The sequence below is a fragment of the Tyto alba genome, unplaced genomic scaffold (assembly GCF_018691265.1).
Source record: "Tyto alba isolate M040663 unplaced genomic scaffold, T.alba_DEE_v4.0 Super-Scaffold_18, whole genome shotgun sequence".
In the NCBI taxonomy this organism is placed as follows: domain Eukaryota; kingdom Metazoa; phylum Chordata; class Aves; order Strigiformes; family Tytonidae; genus Tyto; species Tyto alba.
The window spans coordinates 11,962,258-11,987,997 of record NW_024881280.1 but is presented as its reverse complement, the minus strand read 5'-3'; the positions used below and the strand labels follow the sequence as shown (position 1 = coordinate 11,987,997).

The following is a 25,740-nucleotide window of genomic DNA, read 5'->3' as shown; positions in this document are numbered from 1 at the left end:
TTGCTTCCCAATGGTTCCTGTCTAGTCCAGACTGCTCTATGCAACAGTGTGCTGCAGCAATAGGAAAAGTTCTGTGGCCTCTGTCACCATTAATGTCACGAGCAACGCATTACACTGACTTGCTCTAAGCAAGGTAGGACAAAAGGATCCCAGTGCTTTCAGGTAGACTCCACAAATACCTCTCACACTGCTGCTAATGAGCTGATCTGTGGTGATGGCAACCTCAGTGAAACACTTTCAAGTAAAAGAAGAGTGGCACACTAAGATGTTCACATGAGTCCAAGGCAGCTCCCCCTACACCTTCATTAGTGGAGCAGAAAAAGCCATTTTGGTTTCCCCATACTGCTAAAGGCAATGATGCATTTAGGATGCTCAAACAAGACAGGATGCCCACAAGGCATGGAGCAGCACTGAGAAGCTGCACCATCCTGGGTTCTGGAAGCTGCATACCTGTATTCGCAGAGAACCTGTGTGAGCTGCTCAGCTTCAGTGCAGCATCGTGCTGACACGTCACACTACCTGTGCTCAGAGACTGTGGGGAGGGCAAGCCCAGGGCACTCTGCTTGATACCACACTGCTGTGCAATAAGCAATGTGCTGTTTGGTGGACTCAAAATGGAAATCTGAATCAGCCAAAGTATCAGTAATTTCTCTGCCTTTTGGCTTTTCAGTTCTTCTCAAGCCTGACTTGAACTGCTTAGGATGGAAGTGGAGTTAGCTGTCTCTCTAGATCACAGATCCATGTCTCTTTGCTGAGGAGGATCATAAAGGAAGGCATTCCCACAGTACGCTACACAGTGAAGATGCCTGCCTGTTGCTCTCCTCTGGCCTCAGAGGACCACTCCAGAACACTGTATGCCAAACACAATCTCTTAACAAAATGGTAAAACATTAGTTAGGAATTTTCACCCCAGAAATCAAGTTTACAAAATATCAAGCCAACCAGTAGTTGCATGCATTTAGTGTGAAAGTCAGAAGCGGTTAGAAAACAAGCAAACCAAAGCAAGTATACCTACAAATATACATAGATATAAAAAAATGGCATAAAGAAAAAGCAGCCATCTACACACACGTCAGGCTGGGGACCCTGTACCTTCAAAGGCTCAGTATAAGAGAGTGAAAGAAGCAGAAAGCGGCTCATGGGACTTCCCCTTCAGGACTGGTGGCAGTAATGAAAAATCTGAATGAAAAACGGAGTGATATCACAGTAAGTCACCTAACCGTGCATGAGGCGGCAACACATTACAATCCGGGGTGGGGCTTGTACTCAGTAATCACTTTGCATTTGCCTGGGGGTTTGAATCTGTGTCACTCAGCAGCTGGCTAATGTACGCTAGAGAAGCTCCAAAAAGGAGCTGTGCCCCTCCTGCCAGGGCACAGCTGAGCTGCTGGACCATCAGGTCTGCTAAAAAATTAATAAGCGATTAAATCTTTAATCTTCTCTGTAAGCCAGTTAGACTACATGGGATTGAAGCTTTAATAACTAAGAATCTCCATCTCTAGTTCTTGCCCCAACTACTTGGTTCAGGTCCTGAGGCAGTAAAGGGTTGTTTTCAGCTATCCCAGGATACCTAGCATCCACCTAAATTGCTGATGAGAGCATGGGACCTGCTGAGCAGGCTTCCAAATCATGGCATGGGTGCAGAGAGAAGAGGAAGGGATTGGCAAGGGGCATAGCTGCTTTTGCAGCAGGCAACAACCCTACTCATATTGTGGTTTGCTGTTTCCTCAATCTGGAATGCTTCAAGTTAAGCAGACAGCGTGGAGTGGTCCCTCAGGGCCACCAGTCAAACAGCAGGCCTTATCACCGGGCTGGCATGAGTTCTGAGACTACAGTCTTCCTGGGCAAGTATCGGCTGGCTGGAGCTTGCAGCCTGGTCTTAAGGGATTCGAACTATTCACAAAGCAGGATCCTAGCAGAAAAGCCATGACTACACAAATTATGCCAAATGGGCAAGCCTACCGCGCTGCTGTGGGACATATTCCCAGTTACTTGGAAACATGACAGTATCACATAATTTATATGAAACAGGGCTGAGAACAAAAAGCTTGAACTAAAGAGCTGCTCCCTGGAACCTACTGCCTGCATTTGCCCTCTGAAAGCCAGCATCAGCGTGATATCTGCATCAACGCTGCGACCATCAGCACTGATTTGTACAAAGGAGATGGATTCTTCCTGGAATCAAGTTAGCCCTCAAGCTGGGCAACACATGAACTGTGTCTCAAATAGAAAAGGCCTGGTGAGAAAAAGCTGTGGTTTGGGGAAACAGGGAGATTTTACATCTGTTGATAACATGAAGAACGCAGTCTCAAACTTTGGATTTTATTGTTCCAAAGCCTACAATCTGAAATTAGCAGTGATCTCGTAGAAAGGCTTCAGCCCAGCCAGGTTATGGCATGGGAGGAAAGGGTGGACTTTTTTCTTCTATTCAAAGGATTGCAGGGAAATTGCCATTTTGGAGGAAGTTTGCCCAAAGGCAAACTGTGACTATTTGGTTCCAGTGAGGACAAATGTCCCGATGCTAGGCAAAGAGACTTTGGAGTGAAGAGGAAGCAGAGGAAGGAGGACTGAAGTTATGGAAACGTGCAAAGCAGAGGAAAGAGAAATAAAACATACAAGTGGTTTGGGAAACAGAAGAGAAGCACCAGGGAGAAGCAAGGAATGGAGAAGTGTGTAGGCTTGGGAAAGCTCAAGGCCTGGTAGGAACAGACTTTGTGGCTGGAGCACAAAAGTGCTATGTAACCAGCTCACAGATGATTCAGCCTAGGGAAAGGCGACTGACCTAGCAGGGGCCGAGTGGGGAAGGCAGGATGGCAGCTCAAGGACAGGCTGTGATTTCCTGGAGTAGGCTAACTGGACTGTGGTACTTGTGGAGGCGCATTGCCTGGCCAGGATGATGGCTACTAGTCACTGTGGTGACAAATACTGACTCTGCCAGAGCAGGCGTTCATTCACCTTTCGATGCCAGCTTTACCAAAAGCTTTGTCCACCGCTGGGGTGTGAAACTGGAGGGATGGGGCAGCTCAAGTCTGTCTGGAAGGACATTTACATCACTTCTCCAGCAAGACTACAGATGGCACATCCAAGAGCGCATCGCTGGACGCACTGGGCTTCCCTGCAGATGCCCTGGGGCAGACGGGGGGTCTGGCACGTTCCTCGGTGGAGAGGAGTGGTGGGCAGGGCAGGGAGAGGGAAGGGGGGTTGTTAGCGGTAAAGTCTCACCTTCTGCGCCCCTGAGAAGGCGTGGTAGTAACATGAGACATAGGTCATTATGGCCTTCTCATCCGGCCTTAGCGTGCCTATAATATCTGTGCAGAGAAGGAAAAGAGGTTGAAAGGATAAAGTAAGAAGCAGCACACAGAATAAAACAAAACAGTCATGGGTGGCGTGAGAGAGGGGGAGAAAACTTCCCATCATGCATTGCAGGACAGGCCAAACAGATTTCCATGCGGAGAGCTGGGAATTCGGATCAGAAGGTGGCTAGCAGCGTTGGCTTGTGGCTCAAAGAGGCACCCCTCCTTCCCCCCCCCCGCAATCCAGGGGGATCCTGTGCTAAGGATCCGGGCTCTGCACCTTCGTAGCTGCGGTCCGGGGTCCTGGCCCGAGGACGCAAATAGGCTGTTTGGAGGTTTGAACGCCCGCGCTCGAGGCCTTTCTGTGCAGCGAGGAGCTAGAGATCAGAGCCTTCCTACGCAGTGCGCTTCCTACACACTATCTGCTCTGCTGCAACACGCACTGCCTGTTCCTACGGCACTGAGGTACAGGCGGCTGCTTGGTTTTGGCGAGAGATGTTTACAAGGTTGCACCCACAAAATGTTTTCCTTAAGCGACTCCATTACCAACAGGAAAATGGCTAAGCCAGACACAGCAAGGACTCAACTGCCTGTTTTCCAGCATGGTGGGTGAGAAAAGAGGAAAAAAAGAAACAAATGAACAAAACTCGGGCGTGATAAGTAATGCTCTGTTTGCAAAATCACCATGGATGTACTCGTTAGACATGCTTAGTAAGCCCCAGGTGAACTGGGACTGAATTTGTGGCACAACTTGAGAAAGCAGCAGGTTCAGACCTTGAAGCAAGGGTGCGGGAACCTGCAGCATACATAAGGTAAAAGATAAAGCTTTGGGTACTCACTGAACCCTTCATAAAACTACTAAGTCAGCTCTCTTTCTCCATCTTTGAAAAAGGGGAAAAAAAAGTGACTAGGTATCAGCCCTGTTTCCAGTGGGGGCAAGCTGCAGTGTCCTGCTGAGCAGAGTGTCTACATGGTGGTCTCCACCTTCATGACACCAAGCATCCTAGCTCAGATTTCCTAGGAACAGGGGATGCAAGTCCTTGGCCATCAGGTCAGCAGTTTGGAAGGCAAATGGAGAAGGCAGAGCTCCGCACTCCCTTGGATTTGTGTGGGTGCCAAGGTGCTGGCATACGTAAGTGCCACGGGAAGTACCACTGACTATAGGGAAATGGGACTCCTGGCTCCCTTGCCCCACGTATTATGTCTGGGGCACCACTTTGAACCAACAGCCAACTCTACCAAGAACATAATAATAAAGATGCCCGTAGCTAGAGAGGAGAGAGAGAAAGAAAAAAAAAGGTTTGGACATTAGCAACGGCACCAGGTGTGCTCTGTGGAGGGAGCTTGGGATCCTGCGATACCTTCTGGGCTCCTGAGAAGGCGTGGTAGAAGCTAGAAACATAGGTCATGATGGCTTTCTCGTCAGGACGGGCAGTTCCAACAATGTCTGTCAAAAAAAACCTCACGTTAAGAGCATAATCAACTGATGGGAGGAAAGCAAAGGAGAGGGAGCGCCACAACTGTCCAGGAGGCCTGCTGGGGTATATGCTTGTCATAGCAACTCCACAGGGCTTCCCAGCATTCCCCAGAAGATGTGTCTCTCTCAGAAGTCAGAATCACCCTCCTGGTTCCCCTCCCTCATGATAAAATTGCTTCCAGGGTCTGGCCAGGCTAATGCAGCCATTTGTCAGCACGTCTCGTGTCACAGCACTTCCCCATCCTGAGAAAATTACTGCAAATGGTGGGTTGAATCAATCCAAACTGGCAGCAAGTTGACATGGCTTTTATAGATGTATTATACTGCAGTTCCTCCATGCAGTTCTTCAGGAAAGATCCTTTCTCCCTTCCTTTCCATGCCCCCGTCCTTCATTTCAACACAATGATGGCTTGAATTTCAAAAGGCCCTTTCATTAGTTTCAGGAGAAACTCAACACCTCCAGATCAGAATTAATGGTGTGGAGGAATGCACATTAGCTCCACTCTATGAGGGAGGAGTGTGATCAGAAAAGAGCAATGGGAGCTCCTGCAAGGGGCCCTCTTCATCACTGCTAGCTTTGCTGAGATGTGAAGCTAGATCTGCTTATTTTGGAGGTAACTCTATTTCCTACAGAATGGCAGGAAGCACTTGAATCTGCTCTAGAATCCTCATGATTTTTTGTGACCTCAGCATGATGAATGCAGGGAAAGCATGACTCATCCCTAAGGATGGGAAATACTACCTAAGAATGTCAACGTCCTGGTTATCCAAATGCAGGTTCACTGGGTTCAGCTGTCCTATTCCCACCTTACCCCCTAGTTCCTCTCAATCCCTTACTTAACAAAAGCCTTTAACTGCTTCTCCTGTCCAAACCAAGCCTGAAGCACAGCTTTTACCATTGAAACTATCTGGCTTCAGGCAAACAGCCAACAACCAGTGAACTACTTCAGGCTGTTGTTTGTACCTCAGAGTTAGTCTTCATAGTCTGTTGCCAAGCTGGTCCTGACAAGGCTCTAAAAAGTAATCCTTGCTGTCCCAGTGGCGTCAGGGAAGCAGTCACAGTCAGTAGCAAAAGCACCACTGAACAACATGGATCTCTGCCTTGGCCTCCAGACCCAGCCAGTGATGGATCTCCACGCCCAACACTTCTGAATAGTCAAGAAGCAGCAGTTTATACTATTAATATCATGCCTCCAAAAGGAAGATCACCAGCAATGTCAGAAGGAGCCCAGAAAAAAAATCTGGAGCAAAAGGAATGCAGTCCTACACCATACATTAACTCAGTACTATGCCTGCTTCTTGAAAGGGAACACTTCAGTCAGCAGTGGACACAGCCAGCTGTTACTCATCTCTGCCTAGTGTGTTAACCCCACGTTAAGTTCTCCGCACCATACTCAAGACTGAGGGGCACAGGAGGAAGAGGGAAGCAGAATATGTGATTCATTATTCCATTGTAACCTTTTCCCTATATATTTAGTATGTGGTGATGAAGGGAGCATTCAGAAGTTACTGAAATCTTGTACAATACAAGTCCACCTAGAAGAAGTGGGAAATTTCTTGAGAAAAAGCAAGTTAAAAGCCATTGGGATTGTACTTTACCTTCTGCATCCAGCATCTTGGGAATATCCAGATATTTCTCAGCCACATCAAAAGCTGTGTTTAGATTAGTGAGAGGATCATCCTGGGAGAGAAATAGAGCCAGAGCATCAGCATCAACTTGTAACAAGGTACACAGCATTTCCCTCAAAACAGAGCTATTGTGCTTGGTTTGGTTCAGGTAACTGCGCTGTCCAGATACAATTATGTGTGAATCCTCATGTAGCAGGATGGAATAATTAGCTTCCTTTTGAAAGCAGAGCCTGGAGACTCATGATATGATAATTAACATATAATCTATGCACTTGCAACAAGAAGAAAGAATGCATTTTGTCTTGAACCTAGTTTAAAATAAAATTAGCTTCACATCATCCTGATAGTAAACGACCATATCTCACACATCTCATGCTTGTATTAGGTTTGCAACTTTGATTTTAAAGAACTGCAGAGCCATGTATCTGTTAGAACTTCTAAGCAATACTAAAATAGTAACAACATCTGCAACGGGTGCTGTCCTTAGCTAGTGTACAGTTTGTTGAACACCAGTTGAGTGGGAGGAAGAGAAATGTTTTAACAAATCTCTACAAAATAAATATATATAAAAGTACACATTTTGTCTGAGTATTGCTTTTCTTCCTAGGAGCTGCACAGGCCTTGTCATTTCCTTAGTACATTTCTATACCTCTATATATAAACCTTCTGCTGTGGCAGGATGCACTTCAGATACAGACATCAATACACAGTAATCAAATCCTAAACAAAGTTAAATGTGACTTATCACATCATGAGTCATATAACAAAGGTAACTAGATTTTGAAGAGCCACACGAGAGAGTATGAAATGCAGATGTCACTGGAAATGAAAGACCTCTGCAAATTGTTTCCAGCATTCAAACACAACGATCAGAAACAAGACACTTGCCAACCTGTATGAGTCCCTCATACAAGCCTGATCCCTATATTCCTGTATATCCATGATAGTAAGTTTCTTTATGGCACTGGTCATTATGTAGCGCTTGGATTACAGCCTTCATGAAACTAGGAAACTGAGCTAATCTGAAAAGCAGTTTCCTGCAGCATTTCCCTAGGAATTAATGCATGTATTAGGTTGGCATCCCATATCAGCATCATATTCCCTTGGGTGAATGTCTCCAGTAGACTGCAGTGTTCCACCTACCAAAGTAAATCACACACAGAGGCCATCAAAACAAACATGACCAGTGATCTGTATTTAGTCCACTGGGACTAAATATTAAGCAAGGAAATGTCGCACGGGCACACTGTGATGAAATCAGCAGCTGTCACACATGGTAACAGGCCCCCATCTCAGTTTCAAATAGTACTTTATCCCTAAATAATATACTTTCAATGGTGACTATGTCAGATACGTATATCTATATCCACTTCTTCAGAGTTTAGCAGCAGTGCAGGCAGGGGATTTTTATGATCCTCCAGCCACAAGCAACCACCCTATGCCATGGAATTAGAGGCTGGTACCATTCCAACTTTAGCCTACTTTTCTCCTGTACCTGCTGTGGAGAAGCCTCTATGAACCCAAAGTGTAAGCAAAAGCCTAACTTGAAGAAGTGAGACTAGCTGCTATATAACATACCTTGTTCACTATGTGTAGACAGGGCCTTAGCTCCATTTGAGAAGGAAAAGTAACAGCCTTTCACTCAAGCTCAGGAGCATCCAGAAACACCAAGTGGCAGCTCCCTTGCCAGTTTTCCCCTAGCCCATGTGACATTTTCTACTTCTGTAGAATGTCACCACTGTATACCAAATTTCAACCTATGCTGACCATGACCACCATGGCATTGCTAATGCTCTGACAAAGTGTTTAGTATTAACACAGACCCTTCACTAACACAGACTCATCTGAGCCTCTCCTAGAGGAAAGGGAGGAGCAAACTCACCACAGATAGCTTTCCTATCAGTTTGCAAGTAACAACACCAGGAGTAATGATGCCAAAGGTTAAAAAGAAATTTTAAGCTGGAAGTTGGGAGAGGTTTCCTGATGGGAAAACTTACTGGGCTTGGGCACTCCCAAAGGAAGGGCTGGAAGTCTTAACATGTGGGAAACTGCAGACTCACCAAATGAAGCCAGTAGGCAACTTTTTCATATGCAAGAAAGATGTGTGATTGCACAGTCTCTTGGGGAATGAAACTAAAGACAGTGCTACCGAATGCAAGCTACCTAAGTCCAAGAGTAGCTCCAAGATGGGCAGAGAGCTAAACCCAAGCAAGACCCTGTTCCCTATGGGAAAAGCTTCACCCCTCATGGACAGTGGAGCTGCTCACCACAAAAGCGATGTTCTGTGCAAGAAATAGGGTTTCCCTGGGGGCTTGTCCAGGGCTACAATAGGGTCTTGAGCCCTATGAAATTCCTCCAAACTCCACTGCTTTCAGTTCCACCCCATTGTACATCAGTGTCCTGGGTCTGAGTGAGTGGCTAAACATTATTTCAAGTCACCCATTTCAGTTGACTCCCATGAAAAGGGATAAAGTATTATGGACTGGCCTGGCAGCTCCAAGCCCCGCAGTGCAACACTGCAGCACCACAGCTGCAGGCACGCGTTAGGGACCCAAAGGCAGCAGAGCAAACAAAAGCCAAGCCACCTGCCCCTGATTCCTTCCACAGTTGAAACACATACCCCAGAAGAGCACTGACCCAGATGAGGTTCTGCAGAGGTGCCTCCGTTCCCACTCTGCTTACATGAACATAGAAATGGCAGAGACATGAAGAGGAACAGTAACTTGCCAGGCTCTAGCTGGGCCAAATGCGAGGAAATATAGTTTTACCACAGAGGAATTACATTGTTTTAACGGTGTCAGACAGCAAACCTGCCCTAAACAGATGCCCACCTGGCACGTTCTCTGCTTTTGCTGACTAAAGACTACTGCAGCTCCTCCTCTTTCACCACAACCCTAACTCACACAGGGAGACTTCTCTCTTCCTCCAGCTATTTCCAAGTCCTTGCAGCACACAAGGTTGCCATGGCAATTATTGCAGTGTGACATAAAAAAAAAAATCTTCTATTAACTAGCAATCAAGAAAGGAGATGGAGGGGGAGGAAAATTGAGAGAGAGCAAGCACTTACTATATCTGACTCAGTTGAAGACACTAGGAAAGAAATCCAGTTGGTACAACTCATGTTTTTCAGGAACATCTGTAATAAATGCATCTAACAGGGCAGTACACAGACCACATTTCTATATAGACTTCAGTATATGAGAGGGTGTCTGAGCCATCAGTCAACCATTGTATTTGATAAAAAAATCTTCGATGTGGCCACAGTTGAGCTACAGTCAGGGTAAAAGGAGAAATGGAAACCCCATCTTCTGCATATCCATCACATGCAGACTATGAGCTGAATCTCAAGATCTTATCTACAGTGAGCTGAACAACAGCAGAGGCCCGCACTGAATAGCAACCATCTGAGCAAATAAGTAGCTGTGGTGTCAGGGAATCACTGACACCAAGCTGGCTAGAGTTGCACCTTTTATTTTGGGGTCTGGACTATAAGAGTAACTTCAGCTAGGCAGTGCATGTAGGCAGAAGAGAATCGTGCTTGCCCCACTAATATAGCCAGACTAGGAAAAATAGCTAGGAACCTAAACTCAGTACAAAACCGTGCTGACAAAAGAAGATGCTAACTTTTGGGAAGAAGACATGCAGCTACACTGGCTATGTCTTGCTAGCATACACTGCCAATACAGGGTCTGTAGCATAGACACGGCTTCTGTGAAGCAGCAGAAAACACTAAAACTGCACAAGAATGCCACCCAAACAGGAGGCACAATGCCGACCTCTTGGCAGCTTAGGCTGATGTTCACACCTCTACCTTGTGTGTGTGTGTACACAGAAACACACACATCATCGCCAAAGGCACATACAGCTGAGATGCCATTAATCACTTCCTAGAGGTGGAAGAGACCTGGAAGTGAACCTCTAATCTACTATCCACTGTGATGGCTGCTTCTCAGCAGCCTTTCGCATGTCTTTCTCCGCAAGATAAGTCCCCTGCAGAGCCAGGAATGATTCAAAATGTTGGGGCTGGGGTTTTTTTTTGCTCGTTTTTGAGGGAAAGGGAAGAGGGGGGAGTAGGCTCCAAGGAGAAGGGCAAGAATCAGTTGAATTGAGCCAAAGGGAGAAGAAAGAAGCAATAACAGAGGAAACAAGTGACAGAAATAGTCCAGGCAAATACTGTTTAGGAAGGTGCCATGTTTACACATTCTACAAATGGGTTTCAAAGATCTAGAATAAAAAAAGCAACTTCCCTTCAGCACACGTCAACTGCCAGAGCTAAAGTCTAGGCTCTGAGCTAACTTCTTCCCAGCTATTTGCTCAAGATTTCAGCTGTGGTAGAGTTCTCAAACATGCATTTAATCTCATGCCTTTGAATGAGGCAGAACAACAATAAAAATGATACAGAAAGAATCAGAAGGCTGCAGGAGGGCAGAGGGAACCTGATGAAGGATGGGATCAAAGGCAAGTAGAGAACAAAAGATGCTGGTTTCCTTTAACCTTGCTCCAAGGAGGACAAATCCTTTCTCATCTACATTGATTTTGGCTAAGACAATCACCCTCTCTTTCACCTTAAAAAGCCTGCAGGCAATATGACCAAATAACTAACTTTTCTTCACTCTAGTTTCACTTTGGTTTGGCTTAGGGCTTTGCTGATAACGGAGAACACTGTAGCATTTACCCGGCAGGGTTTGTCAGACACACATTGCTTAGCTGCCTTTATTTTCCCAAGATCAGGCACTGAAAATGTAGCTCTAATAATTCATTTTTTTATCGCTGCTGTTTCTGTAAACAGTTGCAGTCTCTCCTCACTGTTTATTCATCATGTGCTGACTCCAGACACCAAAACTGCTCAGATAATATAATTGACTGCTCTGCAAGACAGTAAAGATCTAAAATGTTACTGAAAAGCAGATCAGGCATTGTACAATTCATTGCCTCAAGGATGCAGCTAATTTGATTAACTCATTTACATATTGCCTATTTGCACAGTGATCCAAGAGCCGAGGTCTATTACTGATGGGCTTCTGCATTTATTTCCCTAACACAGAGCACGCACACACTTCGTAACGACCAGCCTGTGAGATCAGATGGTCAAACTTTTTGTGTGTATTAGTGCCAGTAATGACACGTGAATTTTGCTCTTGGTGACATTTCACTCCACATGTGCACAGATACAGTGAAAGCGGATCTCAGCAGACTACAGGAATGCCAGTAGGATGAGAACCCAGTTTGGTCTTCCATCACCCTGCTGGGTTAAGACACTGCTGGCAGCACAAACCACTGAATGCTTATTTTCCTCATCCACTTAGCAATATTGTCTCCAAGACACGCAGGTAGCAAACTCTGGATCATCTAGATACCATGTTACCCGTGGCAATTTTTAAAGTAAAATTGAGTTTTATGGCAAATGTTTTTCTGGCACCTGACACCTACATGCTAGGAGAATCCCAGTACTGCACATGGCTCAGTGCTAAGATGGAAGCATGTGACCAGTGTCCAGTGAGGGCACACAGACGCCTCAATGAGCTTCTGCACTTCAACACCAGGTATTCGGTTTCTATCCAAGCCTCCACGGAAATGTTAAGTCTGATTTGACTCGCTAGTCTGTGACGTTAGCACAGAACTAGTCTTACATTTGGTGTTACTGAATTTGCCAGCTTTTGCTCATCAGCTGGGACTGGGGCACGTGTGTCTCATATAAGGCTGTCTGAAAGCAGGGAAAGTCAAGCAGGAAGCTCATTAATTTCACGCTTCACTAAGAAGCCTGAATGTACTGATTCATCCCTCCTTCCTTCCCCCCAATCCTGCAACTGCCAGCTTGTGCTGAAGTTCTCCAATTACGTTTATCAAGCTAATTCTTCTCCCTCTTTATTTCCAAGGAGCCAAGCATCTGGTCTGACAAACAAATTGAGTTGTACCTTTCGTAGCTTCCCGTAGTCGATGAGCTCTGGACGGTGTCTATGAATTAAAGCGCAGAAACCAAGGCCATCCTTCCAACTACAAGAGACACAGAAGAGAGCACAATGAACAGTGCTCAGCTGGGCAGAGACACAGTGACAGGCATGAGCATGAGGGAAGGCATCAAGACAGCAGGACAACTAATTCTGGTTTAGTTTCTAGTGAACAGTGCTTCTGTAAGTGCTGGGAAGGAGGCATGCCTTGTACCTGCATGAGACTGTAATAAAGATTCATTTCAACCCCTACAAAAATCTACTGTGATTAGGACTTGCCCCTTGCACTGCCACCTCCTTTTTGCCAGTTCTCTGTGCTGAACTCTCTGTGCATGTCCTGCGGAGCATGCAAGGACAGGTGCAGAGCTCAGGGTTGAAAAAAGATGTAGATACAAACCCTAAAGGAAGAACAAGTGCATTCGTTAAGGAAAAGGCAGATGCCCATAGCTAGCTCCACTATAGTACTGGCTAGCGTGGATGGCACCTAAGAGCTCAAAAAAAGTGCTTTCCATTTATATGGTTCATACAGCTGTTCAAGATATGCTGGAAAAAACACTATTATGCAGAATCTTCACTGGAACGCCTACCAATTTGGAAACAGTAAGAGCAGATAAAAAAAATCTCTCATCCCTTCCCAACTCTGCCATATCACAAAGCTTCTGGTGAAGCCCTTATTTCATGGCTCCTGAAGTGTCCTGACTTTTCACAGAGCAAAAGTTGTCTTGCTTAGCCTGTGGCACATACACTGCTCTCAGAGGACTTAATACTTTGAAGAACTTTACAAAAGCAGCAAGTGTAACAAGAATGAGGGATTGAGATGTAAGTACTTGGATCCCCTTATAACCACTGATTTTAATTTCCTAGGTGTCTCTCTGGACTACACCGTTACTGTGTAACATGCATCTGCGTTGCCTTGGGAGTTCTGCTGGGAACATTGTTGAATATTCCAAGCGACATATGAAAATAACAGATATTGTAAAACTGTGTTCTTGCCTGTAACTCACCTGATATGGAAGTTCTGGATGTTTACATTTTTGTAGGGGGCTGTCTTCCTCTGACACCATAACAAAAGTCCTTCTTTAGCAGATGTCTCTAGATGAAGAAAGAAAACACACCAATTAATTCATTTTCTTGAAAGCAGGAGTCTCTGGAGCATATGCTAGAAAAACACGACCAACTCCTCTTTAGTAGAGACTCCACTAAATTGTGCTTTATTTAATTTCATTTGTCAGAAAACTCCTTGTTTAGAATAGTCTACTGGGATAGTTTTGTTACTATTATTTTCTTAATGAGGTTCTGTAATAAGAAGATAGCTTTTGGGGATTAGAGAGAGTTTTGTAGGACTTGTAAGAGATAGGTCCATTTTCAGTGCTAGTCCCCAGATCAGCCTGCAAGAAATGAAATAAATTCCAACATCAAAGTTGGCTTTCAGGCTTCGCCATCCTTTTGAGCTGCTCTTAAAATCCGTTACAAGAAGAGGATGTGAAAAACTCTTCTCACTGTACCTGAACCTGGCCAGAACTGTCAGTGAGATGACAGGGCACCTTGGGAGGGGTAGCTCCCTACAATCTTCCAGTGACTCACCTAAGAGCACATTCTGGGTCTTTTAAGTGGCAAAGCCATTTAGCTACCCCAGTTGTTCATTGTTGAACAACAGTTGGAAAGAACGAAGATTTACCTTCAACTGAGATATCCTGAATGGCAAAACGAAGGATGATGGTCCAGATCATTCCAAGAGTCATTTTAACATTGCCATCCACGATTTCTATGGAAAAAACAAACAAACAAACAAACAAACAAAAAAAGTAGAAAGAGAAAAAATAAAAGGCATCAAGTTGCAAGTGCAAGTCCTAGTAAAACAGAAGCATTGCAGGGCATTCTTTTTTGCAGATAGGAGAATGGAATTCCAGCTGAAAACTGTTCTTCCCCACCTCCCCAGATGATCTGCTGGTACAGCACAGTCTTGCCCAGTATTAATCAGACTGGTTCTCCTGCAGTACAATACTGACTGTAAAACAGACATTGATGATGCAAAAGACCAGGAATAAGGATCAATGTAGATTAGTGCAATTCCCCCCAGGGGCCTAAAAACACCTTGTTCAGGTTTAATTCTGATCACTTACAAGCCATATAAGCCAAACTGGGCAAAAGAAAAGCCTCCCTCTCTTACTCTGATACGTCCACTCCAAGTCACATATATAACTGCCCCAGCATATTTAGACCAGAACCACCAGTGAGACTTCCCAGTGCAGATGAGCTCTGCCAGCTGGTTTTGTCATGTGAACAAGATATCACTAAGAAAACCAAGAAACATCAACATTTTAATTTCAAAGAAGCCAAAATGCTTTTTGTTTCAAAGAAGCCTGAATCTGCCAGACTGCCTGCAATAGGACTTCTTTCAGTCATATAATTGCCAAAAGACACAACAGAGCATTCATCAAAGTACATGCATCCTGCTTGACGAGGAAGCTGAGACTCATGCTGACCAGCCTGAGCAGACCATAACATAAACTAAGATGTTAAACAGATTGTGCTTTATTGCTCATTGGACTCCACAATATAAATCAGCAAGGGTCAACAACTCAGAGGTTTTAGAAAGTGAGTGCTTGTGTGTGTGAGGTATGATCTGTTTAGGATGGGGGATCAAGATTCTGGGGGGAGGTGCTGGGGGGATGCTGGCCCAGAAAGGGGCTTCCACTATGTATAGATTAGTGCCAAACAGTGAGCAGCTGGGTCTCAAGTGCTGATCCTCAGCATCTACAAAAATTCCACGCAGACTATATATACACATTATAAAATTTACAGCCTTCACTTTTTTGGATAGTGAAACTAGCCAAGCTGCCTTCTCCTACTCATTCTCTGGGAGGTTCCTGCATGGCAGAAGGATCTTTCACAAACAACTGACAAGTTACAAGAGTATTTTCAGTAAGAAAGTGGTTAGAATTAACCTACTGTATGGAGGTAGAATAATTCAAGTCCTAACAAGGCTGCCAGAAACCATTTTTGTACTATGGTAGACACCTCTGTGCCAATGCTTCCATAAAGCCGCCCAGCAGGAACACATCATGCTCTGGGGCAAGTAGAAGAATGCAGTATAGGCAGCTGTCACCTGTCTGGATCCTGTCACAAAAGTAACAATATTTGAAATTTTCCTTTTAAGAGGAAAAGCTTTTTTTTAACGGCTTATGAAAAATATTCAAAATGTGAATCTCAGTGCATTCAAAACCAACAGACAAGTAGCACGCACCCCAAACACATTGTTTTAGAAACTGTGTCCATCTGGTCCAAATTCCTGAAAGCTTGTGATTTAGTGATACATGTGGTGCAACTTCCAAGCATAAATTAGAAGGATAATCTCCACTGTGCTTTGACATACATCCGCATTAAGGATTTACAGATTTAAAAGACAGAAAACAAGACACACCACTTTGCTCCACTGCAGTAAACCTCTGTGCCTGCTCCTTTCCACACCTAAGAGTACACACAGATATCTTGGTGGGCATCTGTTCACCCAGAATTAAATAGCTAGAAACCTTTCACTGCAGTGCAAAAGAACTACAGTCATTGTTGATAGCAGTTGAGAGGAAAAAAAACCTGTGACAGTTTTCTCACAAACTAATTTTTTACAGGTATTTTGGGGTCAGTGAGTTGTCTGCTAGGCTGATGTAGATGATGTCATGTGATGGCAAGTATATTTAGTTCTGTACTTTTTGCATTCTTCACTCCTCCAATAAAGTACTGCAATCAACTTAAAGGAAAATCCTTACTATTGTTACAAATACCTGAGATACTACAGTTAAAGTATAAAAGAAAGCATAAATGTTTTCAGGTTGTTTGTTTTGTTCATGGGATAGATCTTTGTGGAGGTTTTCAAAAAGCAAAAAGCCCCAGTGCTTGTAAAAGCCACAGCAGTTGGCAGGAGGACCCTAGGATATATTTAAGATCTGAACCTAAATCGAGCTCTTTATTTTAATGGACTAGATTAAAATCTGATGGCAATACTTTAATGTTGAAAATGCTTTATGAACACTAATAAATCAATCAGTGAGCTGAAACAGGTAATTAATATTACTGTTCCATGGATTTAATTGGCAATAAAGATCAAGATACTTACATAAAACCAGATGGCGTTAAGTTGCTAAAGTGGCATTAGAATTCAGCACTATGCTCTGGTCACGTTCTCAAATTCCAGTTTTATAAAGTTAGTTGGGGAGTTAAGGTGGAAAGCAACTCTTCTACCCCAGCCCTCTTCATTGCATTACTCATTTAAAAAGGAGGATGTGTGCTCCTCACTCCCATGTCTGATTCTTCCATAGCCGTGCACCAAAGCAAAGCTACTCTGGAAGAAGCCCAGAATATTTTCACCACTTCATCTCTACATATCATTTTACTTTTTCCTGACAGAGAGAAAACCCACCACCTACCAAGCAGATACCGATATCAGTGAGATTAGCAAGTGATCTATCCCATGATGCAGATTTAACCAACCACACCATCCCCAGTCTTTTTTTTTTTTTTTTTTTTCCCTTTTAAATAGAGTTGACAAAACTGTTATTATTTGTTAGAAGCAGGCAAACATTTTTCATTTCTGGAGCTAAAAAACTTCTCCTGGCAACCTGGTTACAAAGTCAACCAGCCTGATCAGAAAGGCCACATGCTCGCTCACTTAGTTTTCCACCCCTGCATTGCCCAATGCCAACCTCCTTTTCCCTTTAGGATCCCTTCAGCTGCTGCCAGTCTCTTTCTAATACAGTGGAATATGGCCAAGAAACAAAAGTGAAAAACATGGTTGCAAAATAGGTTTGCATGAAGCCTTCTGCTTCCTGGTGCTGAAGAGAAAGAAACTCCACAGGAATTGTTAAAAAATTGAACATAACACTACAAAGCTAGAACAACCTAATGCTTAATTAAAGATCCTGTGTTTGTTCCCTGCTGATATAAGTAAGGCTCAGTAATGCAAGAGAAGTTCACATATTAAAAGGCTAATAATCAGACATTATCTTCTGTCTGACTGTGCTTTCCAAGTGCTTTTCCTAGTCAGGACCTCTGCAAGCATTGCCTGCACTTTCTCCAGCACCAGCAGCTGTTGTCTGAACAGCACCAGCAAGTGTATGTTATTAATGTGATTTACATTCAACTTGGGGGTGGATCAGTTGCTGGCTAAAGCTGGTGATGCAGCTGCATCTACTGGAAATAAATTTTTTGCACCAGTGAATATGTTCCCACCCAGCTCCCATTATTGTACCAAACACCATGAACAAAATATGCAAAGGCTACAGTACCTTCATCCATTTGACAGCCAGTTAAGGGCCTGAGAAATATTCAGTCCTTAGGAGCAAGACTGACTGGCTACATAGGCGTGGCTTTTAAAATGCATGAACTTTAAAATGAATTTTAGATTAATTTTAAAACTTTAAAAATGATTTTTTTAAATGCATGAACTCATTTTGAAAAATGATTAAGCTTACTTTTCTACCCTGGCCTGGGTAGTTAGAAGCAGAATCAATGCTACAGAAACTGTTATCCCCCCTAGCTACTTCTGAGTCCCTCATGAGAGCACAGCCTCTGGTTACCTCATGGAGAGAAGAAATTGCAGGGGATGGACAACTGGTAGGATAACATTATGATCTGGGAATTGGAGACATAGAGCAACAATGGAGACATAAAATAAAGGCTGTTCTGCATTTTGTTTATCCTAACAAAAGCCTAATAAAGCAGGACAAGCAGCCGTGCCCCTGTGTTCAGCAAGCATGTTGCTAATGATAGTCCAGCCAGGTTTAGCACAGATGGTGGGCACTGTTGATGGGTGTGTGCATCTCAGCTCCCTAATTGTGAGCAGGCAGGAGACAGGGACAACTATAATGCTACATTTCACTCACTGACATGGAGAGACCTTATTTCTGCACACACACACACACACACACCCCTTTCCACTGTCAAATGTATGCTTGCTCTGCCTGGTGTTTCAGTAGGAGTTTTGCTCAGATGGGACTTCTGCAATTGCTGAAATCTCTAAGTTTTATTTCTCCTTTCACTCGTGCAGGTGAGAATAGGGATCAGTTCATCCAAAATTATCTTTATGCTGAAATAAGCCACATCTGTCTAAGAAAGCAGCAACTTTCTATGCAGATTAGAGGTACAAATAAAACAGTCTTAGGGTCACATACTTGACCTATTCAATCTGTTAAATCCCAGGAGCATTTGACACCAGTATGGAACCCATTACAGCAAAAGATGGCTCCTGAGGTGTCAGATGACAGCGAGATTTAAAAGCAGATGAAAAACCATTTGGAAGCTGCACCAGGCTTGTGCCTTCCTTGATCCAGTTTTACACAGATCTGCTTTATGCTGCAACTGCTTTGATCATACAGACACTGGCTAATAAAGATGTTTAGAATCATCCTGAATTGTTAACAGTCAAAGATGGTTGTATAAAGCAGCTCTTAACCCTCACTGCTTATTCTGTATGCTTAGTTCACCCTCCATTTAATGTGGACACAGAATATGTCCTGCACTCGTGCTGTGTGTAGGAAGTCCTCTTCAACTCTGGTTCTCGTTCACTGGGATGTGGCTGCAGAGTTTGGCTTGTAAACAGCAGAGAGGGATCTTTATTTGATGAAATGCGAGATAAATGCCACAAAAACATTTTTGCTGGCTTTAACTCTGATTAAACACAAGGTTTCACAAGGCTTAAGCCAACCTGAGGTTCTCCTTGGGATTCTTTCTGGAGCTTATTTTTTAACCACAAAAAAATAATAATAAAGCAAGCCAGGACATTGATGGCCAATGCCATTTGTCTAATGTATACAAAGAACTACAGCTGGGCTGCAGACTTCACACAGGACCCTGCTGCCCAGCAAATACCCAGAGATGGAGCAAGGCACCTTGAGGTGAGGAGTGTGCTGCCCTAACCAGTACCACTACACTGCCATTGGATCGTGGTTTTCTCCTCTGGGAGAAAAGCAACCTGGAAAACTTCCTAGATCAGTCCAACCTGACTTAGGCATTTACAGCTCATATTTTCGGTGCAGTGTTATGACTGCGTCATTGGCTTTTATCTTCTTTATTGCTGCATGATGTCTTCTTAAAGTCTGAAAGTAAGCCCTTAAAATTCATGCTGTGGGACGGTTTATAATACCTTCCATGGGCAGAGTAACTTCTGCTGTTCAAAGTAAAAGTCCACTTTTGTAGCGGATGTATAATTTATTGCACACCAAGCACCTGGATGGATCAGGCAGAAGCCCCTGCAGCAGGTTATGTTTCCTGGTGACAACCAGAGTGGCCTGGGCTCGATCTGGGTGCATGGGTAGCCCATGCTGTGATCACCCTTAGATGCCCTGAGCTGGCATCACAGCATGGGCCCAAGCACTCTGTACAAAAATCAAAGCAAACCTTGATCCAAACTTCAGTGCTGTGCTACCTTTGGTAGCATAAAGAAACTCAGAGGGGTTCATCATGGAGCTGCATGGGCACCAGGACAAAGGAGAGCCAGGAACATTTGACAGGGGAGGTCAAGATCACCATTCAGACTGATATAAATCATGGCTTCTGTCACCAAATGGCACCTCACAGCCTATTTCTGAACAGGGTAACTGCTATGAATCCATAGTGAATAACAGGGCCCTGGAGATCTTTGGTCACCGACTATCTTACTTGCAAATGATTTCTAAGTGCTGTGAGGTTACAGTCACAGCTGATTCAGGAGCAGAGATCAAAAAAGAAAAATCCAGTGGAAGAAGGAAAGGCAAACTAGTGCTAAGCAGAGAAGAACCAGGGGAATAACAAAACAAAACAAAAAAACCCTAAAAATCCAAACAAACCAAAAACGAAATAGAGCAGGGAAAATAAGTTTTATGAATGCTCTAGACTCCCAGTAGGATCCAAATGTCTGTGTGTGATCCAAGTGACAGTAGGACCTGTCTTAAGGCAGAAGACCTCTGGCTCCAGGTCCAAATTCCAATTTGAAAAGGGTCCCATATAGATATGGACTACTGTACCAGACACTGGATGCATCAGTCTTTTTTATAAGGCCACAAAATTACCTTAGGTTTGTATTAATGCTACATAAACAGGGCAAGCAACACCCTCATGTTGCTCCTGTGGGAAAAACTGAGAAAATTGAAGAAAAGTTTTGCATGCACAATATCATTGAGCCATTCACCTCTTGTATTTTGCTCTTAAATACCAAATGCAGTAAGTAAGTGTCTGCAATGTCCCTGCGCATTAGTTTAAAATTCTTCCAAAGCCTCCATAAAGTTATAGCAGTATGTTGAGGTAAGGGTCTCGGTAAGGCAAACACAAGCATCTGCAGCAGCTGAGGTATTGTGCCTGATCTGACATAGAACAAGTGGACCATAGGACGGGCACATGTCTTGGAGATGTCCCCAAGAGCATGCCTGAAAGGCCAAAATTGGGGACAGCATACAAACACTGCTCTGACCTCCTCAACTAAGAACAGGGAGGGCTCAGCCCTGCAGCCCCATGAGTCTCCTGAAGAAGGAATGCTCATCCAGAACTGTATCATGGGCTCGTTTCCTGGCTCTGTCATGAGTTTCCCTAGAGAAACCACATATTTCCATCTGTAAGATGGAGATAACAAACCTCCCTAATTTTCCACGGACACTGCAAAGACAAGCCTAGAAATACCCCAGAAGCAGAGTGTCCACAGCAACAGTCACAACATGAGTCCATAGGAAGGATTCACTCACAGGTCCAGAGCAGAGGAAAATAAGTGTCATGAAAACACAATGCAGATAAGATGACAAGTTGTTAAGGTTTATAAAAGAGCAAACTATCTTACTAACCTGCAAGCACTTCTGGGTCTCAGGTGACATACCTGCAAAACACCCACCATCTTTGCTAAAAAGACAAAAATCCCACACAACTCCCTGCCGTCTGCATGATCCACAAGTTTGTCTGGAGGGCATCCCTGGTGCTGCCTACAGTGGTCTCTACACAACGATACACAGGCTTCCAGCCAGAGCACCCAGCTTTCTGGAGTGCATAAGAAGCAGCCTAGAAGCCCTAAAAATTGGGGTCTTTGACCTGTGCTGGGGACTACACTTGGCTTTGAGCCATGGGATGTCCTACAGCAATGGGGGATCTTTCCTAACCCCTCTGCTTCAGATGAGACTTTTCTTCATTTGAGAAATTGTTTCTGCCACTGCTCAATGTTTTCCTTAGCTCATGAGAGCCAGGAGAAAAGCAAGAGTGTCTGACCAATAAGCCCAAGTAGGAATCCGGTTTGGCAGCTTGGTGTGAAAGTGGGATTTAAATCCAGATTAAAGGCCTAATATATCCCCTTTTTTCCTGTATGACTTATTCTACAATGACATGGTAGGGCTAAGGAGACGCAAAGGGAAATGACATGAAGCTGTGAGAGAAAGGCAACAGCTAAGCACAGCTTGGACCCAGACAAACCAGCTGGTTTCTTTACCTTCTGCTCCAATAGATACTAGTTTGACTCCTTTGCTGGCAATGAAATCCAAGGCCTTGTTCACATTGGATATTTTGTGCACTCGCATTTTGCCTCTTTCAGGCTTAGCCAAACGTTCACCTAATAAGAGAAAAAAAAAAAAAAAAAGTGTTAGAAAACAATTCTGAACCCTTTCTTCCCTGGTGGGTGTTTTCTCATGCTGGTGACTCCCACTGCTCAGCCATGGGGAGAGTAGACCTCCCTGGATCCTTTCTTGCCACTGAATACAGGACAGCCACACTCACCATTAAGTACCCCCAGAAAGAATCAGACAGAGAAGTATCCTTTTGTTGCATCCCTGACAATTTAATGACAGAGAAACTGTTGGCACTGAGTCCTTCCCATGGCAGGTTTGTATTGGAGGTGAAAAGGTCCTTCAAAACCACACTGAGCTAGGCATTGGAACTAACCTTCATAGCATTAACTGCTGATAACAATGCCTGGAAATGGCATAAACTTCCCTCCCCCCGAAAGACAGATGAGGAGCTCCCCTCCAGCACTTACAACACCCAATTTATAAAGCAAATCTCTCCTTCTTGGAACTCCCTGCAGTCAATTATGAGCATTATCTTGTATCTTGCCTTTTCTCTTCACCCCCTACATCTCAAGTCTCTTCACTGAATGGCCACAACTACCTGTATCAGGAAATAAAATCACTTCTTTAGCAAGTGGCTTTATAATTGTAAGGACTGTCATCTCAACTCCCTTCCATTACATGTTTGATGTATTCCTAACCCTATGCAATGGTGTCTTACACAGTGGTATGCATTTTAAATGTTTATAATAAGGCAGAGAGAGGGAAGCAGCCTAGATCTGAGGCAAGAGCAGGTAAATCTCTGATAAGAATGAGTCTTAGGGCAAGTGCCAGCTGGAACAAACCTGGAATATGGGGAAAAGTGCTTTCTTGACCTTATTTATTTCAAGAGTTGCATTAAGTGCAGTCATGCCCTTCTTGATGGGTTGCCTGTAACTATGATCACAGCCTACTTTTACTAGCACTAACCCAACATGCAGAGCAAGCAAATTAAAGCTTGGACATACACGTGGACTTTTCAACGGAACCTCTGCTAGAAATGTAATTAAATGGGACATCAGGAACCACCTCTATGTGACACACAACAGCAAAAAATGAACAGAACAGCCACTTTCAGATCACAAGCTCCAGAATACAAAAAAGACCTAAACAAAATGCAAGCAGGTTTTGCACTTTGAAAAGAAGTTACAAGATCATTAAAAAGAGATCAAATGGGCAAGTCTAGGCAAGTAATTACTCACCTGACCTATTCAGTTCTAAAATCCTCCTGCTGTATCTTGAACCTGAATATTTAAGTCAATGTGAGCTGACTCAAAGTCTTTATTTGAGGCTTAAGGGTGAGAAAGAAAAGTACTTTTTAAAGAACTCTTTCTCATACTAAAACTGGATGGCTTGTTTCCTAACAAAGGACTGAGGAAAAACTAAAAGGGAGAAAAATAGGTTATCTCCATAGCCATGCTCTACAAAGAAAAAAGTTTGGAAATGAAAATCCTTTAAAAGTGTTTCAGTGATTACTGTAGGCTGGTGTCATTAGCTCTCAAGCTTAAGGGTAAAACCAGATTCACTTCCAAAATGAAATACTGATGTCTGATAATTTAAGTAAAAAGATGTATTTACGGTACTACCTCCATACTAGGATTAAAAAAAAAAAATCTCTTTTGCTTTAATGGAGCCTCAAGTATATATCATGATATGTTGCCTTCTTTTTCCATTTGGGTAATGCTAGTCATTTTTTAAAAAAGTGGAAGCATTTTTTGTGACAGTTTCACAATAGCAGACTTATGCTGCCAAATATCAACAAATGGGTTGAGCCAGCTAAAAAATAACCATTTTCTTCAGCTCATGTGATTGTAAACTAGCCTTGCAAAAGAAGAAAAATAAAGACAAGAGATTAGGTTTCAGCTGGAACAGCAAGATGATCCAATTCACCTTGTGGCCGCATGTGCATTGCCAACACAAGGGACAGCATCTGAGCTGCTCTCCCTGGGCTGGGGAGAGCAGGATTGTTCCCTCTGACAGCAACACGATCCTCAAGCAGCTGATGGTGACTGCAAAACTGCAGTCTTCCTCTCTCAAATACCACAATAGGTTATTTGGTTTAGAATCATTTTTTGAGGGGAACTTAAAAGGTCCCAAAACCTGATGGCTATTCCCTTCAGACTTGGACTTTATTACAAATTTAGATTTCCACAGAAAAGCTTAATCTGGTTCCATGCCATACATTATTAATGTCGTATACTGTTAAACGGGAAGCCTGCTAGAAATATGTTCTACTTTCAGCTATTTGCATCATCGCTTTATTTCTCAGTACTTCTCCCAGCTGAGAAAATGAAAATGGTCTACTCACTTCCATTCTCTAATGCTCATGTACTAGCCCAAGGCTGTACTTTAAAAGCCAAACAATGCAAGGAAGTGTTGGCATAGAAGTTGTTTACAGAAAATTTGTTTAGGAAAAATTTCAACTAGTCATTCCTTTTGTTTGGGGAAAAAAAACACTCAACCTTATAACTTTACTTTAAATGTACTAAACACGAGCTTAGCCTTTTTCAGTCTTGTATTATTTTTAAAATGGCTTTGTCAGGGGAAGGAAACGCATGCGGTGAAAAATGAAAGTCTATCTTTTGGGGCAGTTTCTATGGGGGGGCCCAACAGTTCCTTCCCACCATGGAGGCCAACGGGATAGGATTTGCAGTGAGGGAGCCCCAGGACTGTCTGTGGAGCTTCCCACATCACACAGTGGCTGGGGGACCGAGGGGCTCTGGTTGGGCTGGAAGGGGACCAGTCAGCAGCGCAGCTCACCACCAGGAGGTACCAGGCTGAGTAAAACTGAGGCGCTCTCCTCCTGCAGAACACCACTGCTTTCCCATAGTTTAGGAAGCTGTGTTGGTTGGGAAAACTGCTTCCTATCTGCCCTAGCTGCCTGGCAGCGACATCTCCTCAAGGACACACGGGAGGGTCTGCCCTGAAACAGTTCTCCCACAGCCCCGCTGGCACAGTCCCTCTCTCCAACCCTAGGGTCCCCAGCAGCTTCCCTGATGGAGGCTCCATCCTCCTCCCCGCGGCAGCAGCGGGGGACACAGTGCTCCCTCTCTCCCAAACACCCGGCCGGGCAGCCAGGCGGAGGAGGCGCTGGGCTCCACACGGCTCTCGGCCAGGCTGGCCCAGGGCGCTCTGATGGCCATCACCCTCTGGGTTAGAGGGAAAGATCAGCCTGCCACAGAGCAACCCTGCCCACGCCAAATTCCCGTCAGCAGCTCTGCAGTCCCCCCAGATACGGGAAGAGGAAGGTGTGGAGTGAGCCAAGAGCTGAAAGGAAAGGCCAAGAGCTGGAACTGGAGGGCTAAGAGCCATCCAGAGACTCATCCTTTTGGCAGGTGATCGGTAGGAACTGTGGCAGGAACATACTGGCAAGCCCTTGCCAACCAGTGGGGAGACTCCTTACCCTGACGCTGCTCCCGGGCTGGGCTGCTGCTTCCTCACCTGCGGGCCACAGGGGCTACTAGTGGGGCCAGTGGCTGGAATGAGGGTCCATAAGAGCAGTGGGGCTCACAACTGGAAATGGAACTGCCAATGATGGAAACAAAATGGGGAAAACCAACTGCGCTAAATTTCTCCTCTTTTGCCATTGTAACTAGGAGAACCGTGGTTCTAGCTTCTGCTGGCTCTAAGGAAAGGATGCTCAGTCCTTAGTGTGTGAAGGACCATGGCCTCTGGTGGGATGCAGCCCACAGCTGGTCCTGATGCCTTTGCCCACCAGTCATCTAGCAGGAGGATGCGGGCACAGAGCGCTCTGTGGCAGATGGGGAAATGCCATGCCCACACCACCGGGGCACTCAGAAGCCATTAGCTTCTTCCCAAACTGAGGGGGGCCTGACAGGCCCTGC

At 44.4% G+C, this 25,740-nt stretch overlaps 1 protein-coding gene across 6 annotated transcripts in view; it reads right to left on the bottom strand.

The window, feature by feature from the left end:
• The window catches only part of ACTN1 (actinin alpha 1), a 92,443-nt gene that overhangs the window by 20,375 nt on the left and 46,328 nt on the right, over positions 1–25,740 (bottom strand). For 3 of the 6 annotated variants that reach the window (XM_042790993.1, XM_032984571.2, XM_042790990.1), the window contains exons 3-8: positions 21,784–21,903; positions 14,026–14,112; positions 13,352–13,439; positions 12,315–12,393; positions 6,370–6,451; positions 3,223–3,308 (exon numbers count right to left, since the gene is read on the bottom strand). In XM_042790993.1, coding sequence (XP_042646927.1) covers positions 3,223–3,308; positions 6,370–6,451; positions 12,315–12,393; positions 13,352–13,439; positions 14,026–14,112; positions 21,784–21,903 — 542 coding nt within the window. Of the gene's footprint in view, positions 1–3,222; positions 3,309–4,654; positions 4,741–6,369; positions 6,452–12,314; positions 12,394–13,351; positions 13,440–14,025; positions 14,113–21,783; positions 21,904–25,740 lie in introns of all 6 variants that reach the window. The other 3 variants (XM_032984570.2, XM_042790992.1, XM_042790989.1) reach the window with 1 other exon arrangement.